The sequence below is a fragment of the Megalops cyprinoides genome, chromosome 21 (genome assembly GCF_013368585.1).
Source record: "Megalops cyprinoides isolate fMegCyp1 chromosome 21, fMegCyp1.pri, whole genome shotgun sequence".
Lineage (NCBI taxonomy): Eukaryota > Metazoa > Chordata > Actinopteri > Elopiformes > Megalopidae > Megalops > Megalops cyprinoides.
In genome coordinates this window covers 3,522,982-3,532,463 of record NC_050603.1, presented here as the reverse complement: position 1 = coordinate 3,532,463, position 9,482 = coordinate 3,522,982, and the positions used below count along the sequence as shown (strand labels likewise).

At 38.6% G+C, this 9,482-nt stretch overlaps 1 protein-coding gene across 1 annotated transcript; it reads right to left on the bottom strand.

Annotated features, from left to right (window-relative positions):
* Positions 1–4,171: 4,171 nt before the first annotated feature.
* Positions 4,172–8,544, bottom strand: psmb8a (proteasome 20S subunit beta 8A). The gene is made up of 6 exons (XM_036515672.1): positions 8,404–8,544; positions 7,387–7,540; positions 6,916–7,027; positions 6,198–6,327; positions 5,310–5,514; positions 4,172–4,260 (listed from the first exon to the last, which is right to left on the bottom strand). The coding sequence occupies exons 1-6, from the start codon at positions 8,542–8,544 to the stop codon at positions 4,172–4,174; spliced, it is 831 nt and encodes a 276-aa protein (XP_036371565.1).
* Positions 8,545–9,482: the final 938 nt, after the last annotated feature.

Genomic DNA, 9,482 nt, shown 5'->3' with positions numbered 1-9,482 from the left:
AAACAGACTCGGACATGTACACACACATCATGACAAAACCACACACACACACACAAACAGACTCGGACATGCACACACACATCATGACAAAACCACACACACACACACACACACACACACGTGTGCATTATGTGGACACACATTAAGTATGTGTGATAAATCAGGTGATTTACAGTGCCTGGCAGTGTGACTGAGGAAGATTCTGTTACAGACACACCCACAAATCAGTGGCTGGAAAACAGAACAGAATAACGCTCAACAGACGAATACGGAAACACGTTCTTCCAACATGGGGGGTTGACAGGTCCATAAATGGGCCATGGGAAGTGATCGCAGCGATTTAGGGTTTCCCCCTGAAGCTCCTGTTTTGGTGAATGACACATGCAGATTTCTTTGCTCATTTCTCACTATTTTGCCGTAGCCATTTTGTGGCTGTGAGATCACAGGTTAGGTAGTGAGATGGCTGCCACTACTCCTCCGTCCTCTCTCTCTCTCTCTTACACTCACTCCCAGCAGAGCTGATCTCCAGTAGGGGGTAATGGAGAGCCAGTCTGATGGTGTGAGACGCTGTGCTAGACGGGCGCATCGCCACACAGCCCGGGGGTGTGGGGGTAGGGCGCAATGTTCGGTAAGCACCAGAAACTCCACATCACAGCTATACGCTCACTCACACACACACACACACATGCTCACTCACTCACTCACACACACACGCACACACACACACACACACACACACACACACACACACATACACACACACACACACACGCACACACAAATTATGGAATTCAAGATAATGGTGGAGGCTATGGGAGTTTGTCCTGGTTTGTCCAGGTTTTCTGACCATGTCTCCTTCATTGTATTGCCAAACAAGAATAGGAACAACTGATTCCTTTTTAATGGCTGAAAGGCAACAGTAAATCTTAAGGTTATAAGGTTACAGGATATATTTGTTTTAGTAGTAACTGAAACAACTTACAGTTTTTTTCAATTGCTAACATGCATTGGTCAAAACTGAAGTCACATTGTCAAAACTCTGTTTTTTGTTTCACCTTTTTATTTTTCACAAGTAAATTACTATATGCAAAGATATAGAAAAAATAAAGGATATTGAAGCAAAATGCTGCATTTCTGATTCATTCTTGTTACATACACTTTAGTACAGTCAATAAAGTGAAAAGGTGTTGTTCTTATTCTATACTGAAATACTGATTTATGTGAAAAATCATTCAGACTTCAAAGATAAAAGTTCATCATTTATGTAATGCTCCCTGTTGTTAGTGTTTTTTAGGTCAGTGTGTTATGAGTGACAATGTATGCTTTCTGTGTGAATTGTTGCTAGTGTTATGGTCGAACGAGCTTATTTTGAGACAGGTATGAAGGGTTTTGGTGGTTTGAATGAGTTTTGGAGGTGAGATTAACTGTTTGGCCAAGATGCATGTTGGTAATGCAGACTGTATGAAGAGTTTTGAAAAAGTGGCTTCAGTATTGACTGATGCTTGTTAGCAATTGAAAAAAACTGTAATGTGCTGAATTTCACTGCATCTACTCTGTTATGGTTGTGAAGTCATGTTTTCAGTCAGAAGTGAAGTTTATGGATGGAAATATGCAAGAGAAACTTTGTTTGGGGAGGAATGAGGAGTAGGAAATTATGCTATGATATTAATCAGGTTCCATCGTGTACCATTTCAACCAATAACAAAAAGGATCTTGTTAATACCAACAGCAAGCTGTTAACCTGCAGGAACATCACAAACAAACATAGCGTGTTTACATAACGTGTTTACAGAGATTACTTTTACAACAGGTAGGGTGAGAATGGCATCACCCCTCTCAAAGCAGAGTGGTTGGTAACTGATGTAATAAGTTCCATTGTCCTTTCTCAACTGAATCTTCAGATCTTTCATTCAGGGGCACCCAGTTTGGGTCTTCTGATTATACTACATAATCAATTTGTTTGGCAAACACCCTTACCAAGGTAACTTCTATTTTTACAGTTTTAACCTTTCGCACATTGGGGTATTTTTAGCTGAAGTACCCTGCTTAAAAACACTGAGGCAGTGGGTGTCTGCTACACAAGAACCAAACCTGAATTTCTTTGATTAAATATCCAGTTTCTTAATCACCATGCCACACTGTCAGTCAACAAAAAGCTTATATGCATATGTCAAAATCATTGAATATGAAATGAAAATAATAGGAATATTAAAATGTACATGGTAGTGTAGTGGTAAGGAGCAGGGCTCGTAACTCAAAGGTTTCCAGCTTGATTTCTGTGTAGAGCAATGCACACACACACACACACACACACACACACACACACACACACATACACACCCAGGAAGATGATCTCCACATACTTCACCCACTGTATAGTCATTGCTTGATCATGTTTACTGTCAGAATTTAGGTTTATTTGTTAAGAAGTTGTTACGTGCAGCGCACTGTGCTTTCGTGGGGTCTGGGCCGCCCGCGTCTTGGTTTTTCTCCCTCTCTCCTGACGCAGGTATCCTGCTGCGCTGCGGGATAAAAAGGGAGGATAAAAAGGAAAAAAAAAGGAAGAAACTTTGGGAAAGAGTTAAAAATACACCATAATTATTGTCCTGCATGTTCAATAACCCTGTGTGTTTATGTTTTGTGTTTGGCATTTGTTTAGTTTAGAGTCACACATCCATAGTTCACACATACCACACAATCCCTTGTCTCCATCCCCGGAGACAAGGGATTGTGTGGTAATATATTTCAAATGGTTATATTTCGTGCCCTTCAAGGCAATCTGTTGACTTTTTTCTGTCTGTCAAAATAAAGATATTGATCAAAATAAAACAGACTTAATTCACTCAAATGCTGTTATAATATTAATGATTCAATAACCATTGTCCAGTGAAACTACAGTATATCCTTTAAACCCATAAAAACAGGTTAATCTTGATTATGAATCCTACCTGGTCAGGTCTAACAAGGAAACACAGTGATAGGAGTTCTATCAGTGTTAGAGGCTTTTACAGTAGACAGGCAGACAGTTTAAGGCTTGTCCTGACATGCAATATTGGAACTAATCACAGAAGTCAACAATGCATTATAACTTACCATGTTTTCAGTATGTGTAAGAAGACTATTCCCCAGGCCTGGTGCTGAGGACCCACTGTGTATGCTAGGTTTCATTCTAGCTGAGCTCTCACTCATTTAGGTTTGGTTGAGCTGTTAGCTGAACACTGCAATTTATTTGAACAAATACCTATATTTATTTGTATCTCTCTGTTTAGTCTTGTATATTTTTTTAGAACTATGCAGTTTTTTACTAACATGAAAAAAGAAAAGGTGTTTATTCAGCATATTTTTGTCAACCTGCCCTTTGAACCATTTTGATAGAGCTGTCTCAGTTAAGTGTAATTAACTGTTCAATATCTTGTTCTAGGCCCCATTGAGGAGATAATTATGCTTAATCAATTAATGTAAATATAACACTAATAGAGACTCAAATGAATAGAAATAACTTACAGAAAGATCTCACATGTATACTTCTGTTACAGGAAAACAACACCAACAACAGAGAACAAAAAACTGACAGCAGATGTTTAGTTAAGATCAAATAGAGATCAGAACTCATTTCACAACCCAATCAAACCTGAATAAGTGATAGCTCAGCTGGAATCAAAACCAGCATACACAGTGGGTCACCAGGACTATGACTGGGGAAACACTGGGGGATTGGGGAACACAGCTACAGAATTCTATGATGATCTTGGCGGCTTAAATTAGGATAGTGTATAAATTTCAAAATGAGAGTATCAAAATAGCTTTCTTCGCAGGATCCAAAGACATCCTGGACTTAGTATTATTTATCATGTGATGATGTTTGTGGTTTTTATGCATTATTATATACTATGTATTAATAACTGTTCTGCTATGTGCATACTAAGGGTGAATGATCACACATCATATCATCGAAACATATCCAATGCAATGTCTGATATTTTAAAAACACACAAAATTTGCCATAAAAGTGTTTTATTGAAGCTGAAAACAAACCTTTTTTTTTCCCAACGACTGCACAAAGTTCAAACAATGATACAAAACGATCACAGAAAATGCCAAAATGACCATGTGGGCTTCTTGTCTCTTATTTATGGTGTGTGGTTGACGCTGGGGCAGCTGGCAGGAGGGTTTATTTCTTCTCATTGGCAAATTGCTGGTAAAGTTCCCCAACATCTTCCTGGGAAACTTTGATCCAGCCATCCTCTCTCATGTGATACACTGCAGAACACACACAGGTTACCATCACACAGGAAAAGTAATGGTGTTTTAAAACTTCCTTGGCTCTCACAGACCATCAGATCAGTAAAGCAAGGGCATCTAATTCTGTCTGAAATCTCAAAAAAACAAATGTATTTTTCAAATACACTGCAATCCATTTCTAAGAATTAGTAATAAATGAATCAATAGTACTGATTAAACACACTGGGGTAAAATCATGACTATATAGATATTGTTTAAATACTCTGCTTGCAAAAAGCAACCAATCCACTCATAACAATGATTTTAAGCTCATGCACAACATGTAATAAGATACTGAATTGAGTGCAATGGTCCATAACAACCAAAAAAATTACTTCAGTCATTTGCCACTCTTATTCAGAGTGACTAACTCATATTTAATAATGTAGCACCAAGCACAAATGTATTTTGAGAAAAAAAAAAGCTTTGCCGTTTAGCTAAGTTCTTGGGACTACTTGATATGGCAAGAAAAAGAAAAACTTTCTGCTGATGACAAACACTGGCTTCTTAAGTTAATTGACTAGCCAAGGAGATGCAACTCAGAAATAGGGCTTTCTACAGTCTACCCTGTCTAAGGATCTGAAAGACAGGGAAGAACACAGAAAACAAATGTAAGTTTGACAAGGTAACTATGACTGAGGTGACATGTATCACACTAGAAAAATTGGTGACCAAACAGCAACTGCACTATGGTATTTTAGACTATGTTGTGCTAAATCTTGTGGAGACAGTCAAAATGATTAATAGGAGACAAGTTATTACATTACATTTGAAAGAATACAGTTAATACAGTTAGAATACAGTTATGTCAAAACATCAAAAAATCACATGGAGACACCCAAAAATAATTAACATGATTCATATTTATATTTTTTATTTCAAAAATGATTATGTAAAGATACTGTATCTTCATAGATGTTTGTTGTTTTATATTTGAAGTGAATATGAAATCACTCTTTCATTATAAAAATGTGTTCACATTACTATAATACTACAATGAGTAAAGTGGAAAGGAAATGGATCCTTACTGTTGACTGTTCCCCCGGAGTAGGCATCTCTGCAAGTGGCATGAAATACAGCTCTCTGGGCCAGATCGTAGGCCTCCGGCACGGTCAGGTCATACCTGTAGCCGCTGTCCATCACTCCGTAGGCGTAGTTCCTGCCCGAGCCGGTGGAGAACATGTTCCCACTCAGCCGCAGTCCAGTCTCATCCACGTAGAACAGCCCTGGGCCCTGTGGAGGCAGGACAGCAGTGAGGGAGTTTAAGGTGTAATTGCATCTTTGAGATCACATTTTAATAATGTAAATTGTAGAATTTACACATTAAATTATTACATTCAATTGTAGAATTAACTGTAATAACAAATTACAATAAAATTATGATGAAATTATACACCAGTAGCGATTATTTATATAATTTTATACCCTATGCAAGATAGTGGGATTTATTCAAAGTATATTTATTAACTTTCTTTGTGTTTCATATTTCACTATTTTTTGACATTTTTTAATATGCAAAACTCTCATCTCTTCCACCTCTTAAATTTCTGAATTTCTGATTTAAAAACTGAAACCTATGTAATTTGCTCTGCATAAGCGTGTCAGCTAAATGACAATAATGATATGTAATATGTGGATGTGAATGAACACACAACAGCACTGAATGCAGTTTATTATTGTGGCTGTTGAGCTAAAAGAGTTATGCATGAATAGGGCTTAATGAAGAAATCCTTCTATTGGTCTGTCTTGGAGGAAATCCTCTCAGTACATTGTCAGAGTGAATATTTAGGTCTTATAAATCATGGGTTATTAAAATGAATAACCACTACCTGGACACATTTAAGCATGAGGGTCTTTTCAGTAGACATATGGCTCTCCACACAGTGAATAGGTATCAGGAAGTGTGGTGTCTTTACCTTCTTGTCCCAGCCACAGATCATGGTGCCCATGGAGAGGCCCATCCCTCTGTAGCTGGCCACCATGTTAGCCAGCAGCTTGGAAGCAGCAGACACAGAGATCCTCTCCTTGTTCCTCAGTTTGTATATCCTGGGGAAGTGTTGGAGAAACAAGGGTTAACTTGCTGTCTGTGTAACCTTAAGAGAAAATAGCATATTCCAACAAATGGTATATCATTCTTTACATTACATTATTGGCATTTAGCAGATGCTCTTATCCAGAGTGACTTACATAGGTTACAGCTTTTACAATGTTATCCATTTATACAGTTGGATATTTACAGGGCAATTGTGGGTTAAGTACCTTACCCACGGGTACACTAGCAGAGCCCCAGGGGGGAATTGAACCAGCAACCTTTCGGTTACAAATCTCTCTCCTTAACCACTATGCTACGCTGCCACCCCATGTTTAATTCCAGACAAGACAACTATCTGAAAAAAGCCTTTGACAAATGTTGAATTGGCACATACCACTATTCTTTGTATTTTGGCATGGAATTTATTTCTAGCAAATAAATATTTTGTGCAGTTTCACATTTGCATAAAGCATCCTGAAACTAAGAACTAAGTCAGTGAGTAAGTGCATTCATTAATTAATGGATGGATGAGGGAATGAATGAATTAGTAAGTGAATTAGTAAGTGAATCGATGAATGAAGGAACAATTATTCCTGTCCCACCTGCACTCCTTGGCCAGCAATCTCTCCCAGTACATACAGTCAGCTGCACTCCCTGACATCGTCCCCAGCAGGTAGGGGTTAATCTCGATCACCTTGTTAGCCATTTGAGTGGCTGAGAAAGAAAGCTGGTTATTAGTAGGACAAAATGAGTGTGATAACCAAGACAATCAGGCTCTCCACCCTCAGCATCCTTTGCAGCTCCAACGTCTCTTCTCTTCCTCCCTCTGTCATTCATTGCTTTTTCTTCTTATCTCATTCAACTACTCTACAAAATCAGTCTCAGATTCTCTTCACTCCACTATGCTTTCATTTCCCCCTCTACCTACAGCCTCATTTTCTGCCAATGAAAATTGCATGTATGTGTGATAAGTATATAACATATAAGTATGTTTATATCTGTGTGTGTGTGTGTGTGTGTGAGAGAGAGAGAGAGAGAGAGAGAGAGAGAGAGAGAGAGAGAGAAAGACTCACCAATGTAGGACCCTGCAGAGGCTCTGGAGTCCACTGCCACCATCACCCCATGCTGGAATTTAAAGGCCAGAGTTGTGGTTCCATGGTCCAGCTTGATCTTCACACCCTCCACCCCATCTGCACTATCTGAGAGTGGCTTAAGAAACTCTGCAGGCTGTAGACACGTCAGAGATACAGGGCTTATAATTATCCATTTGGAGCAATGCAAGGTATACCAAGACCAAATTACACAACAACAGTATCCAGGGCTGTGTCAAACCTGGTCTTGAACATGCTAAGGTTCTCCACTTCAACTCAAAATGCTGGTGAACTATTCTGTACATTTGGTTTGTTAATGGTTTGTAAATTGCATCCCCTAATTTAGTTAGTACTTTTGGTCATCAATATTCTTCACGTAAATGTGGTCATAAAAGTGATAAACCATATAGTTAGAGAAAGACATAAGACAAAGACAGAGGGAAGCAGGAAGAAACATGCTTCCCTCCACACTGTGGTGAGATACACAAATTGTGAATACTTCGTTCATCAGGTTAAATGTATAATTCTCCCCTGAAACATATTTTCAGACAGTGAACAAGCACTTATTCTGCACGGTGAGAAACACCCGAAGAACTCATCTGCACGGTACAGGGAAGGTGCTATCGCCTGTGGGCCACCATACTTTCCTCGCGCAGAAAAAGGACGGCAGGAGGAGATGAACATTTAGGATGCTAGGATACCGGGAACTGTGTAGTTCAGTGTGACCAGAGTTACATTTTATATTGACATTATCGTCACTGTTATTTGCACTATTGCATAACTGTGTTCCGTGTCTAACATTTTCCCGCTATAATATCACGCGATAAAGGTACGGTCCTAAAGACAGATTCTGAGAGAGGAACATGTTTGAATACATGTTAATCATAAATATGATATGCCATATTCGGTTAACTTAAAAAAATAATCGAAATAAAAGTTAGAGTTACTGCGGCCAACTGTGGCGACAACACGCGTGACGAGGACAGCTGAACAACTTACATCAACGCCGACTGGTACCGCAAACTCCTGCCTGTGAGCAGCGAAGTTGAAGTGATTGACTTTATCCACTGATGCTCTTTCTGCACTAAATCCATCTTCTTTAACCCAATCTGACACTCCGCAAACGTCAAGAAGAGCCATGTTTCATTCACACAAGCCACACAGCAGATATTGGGTTTCCTGAATCTTCCTGAAAATGAAAGTGAAATTGTCATTCAATATATAAACTGCGACGTCAACTGAGTCTAAGGGGCACTGCATGGATGTACATTTTTGTATCTGTACTAGAAGGTAAAGGAACACTACCACGCTAACATTGTGGTGGTATAACAATATAAATGTATCTTTATAAATGTAAATTAACTGGCTACCCAGATGTAACCTATTAACCCCCTTCTTTATTAGCAAGCAAAAATAAATAAAATTACCTATGAGTTGCACTGACACTTTATTCAAAAAACGGTATTCAACTAAATTAAAGTCTACTTATTTTAATATAGTGTAATAAAATCTAGTAGTCAGTTTTCACTGACTATCTCACTGTTGCTAGGCAGAACTCGTTTGCCCAGGTTACATTGTAGGCTACTTATCGCTCGCTTGCACTAACACGTTTCAGACACCGGGGCGAACGTATAACACAAATGGTGGTTTAGGATTTCTTCAAATTTTCACCAGTGAGATGATGTACTCTGTCCTTGATTTTTTTAAAAAAGTAGAATTAGCTAGTTTACATCCAATCCTAACCCCAACCAAAAAAAAAAAAAAAGAAAAATCCGGGATAATATGCAGCGGATAAGTGCACAGGACAGAAATGTATAGGTACATGCCTCCTTTTTTAATTGAATCAGTGCAGATTCATTCATCATTGTGTTTGTTTCGTCTGAATTCAGAGTGGAGGAAAATGTGAACTTTCGAGATGACTTAAAGTAGATCTATGCAGAGCTGTCCTTCACGAATACTAAATAAGTAGGCTATCAGAGTTGATACGTATATCAGAAGTTGGTTTTCCTTTGTCCAAAACTATAAAATGATGTGTAGTCTGTCAAAGTTTGTACCTGTGTAACTTCATTGTAACTGTA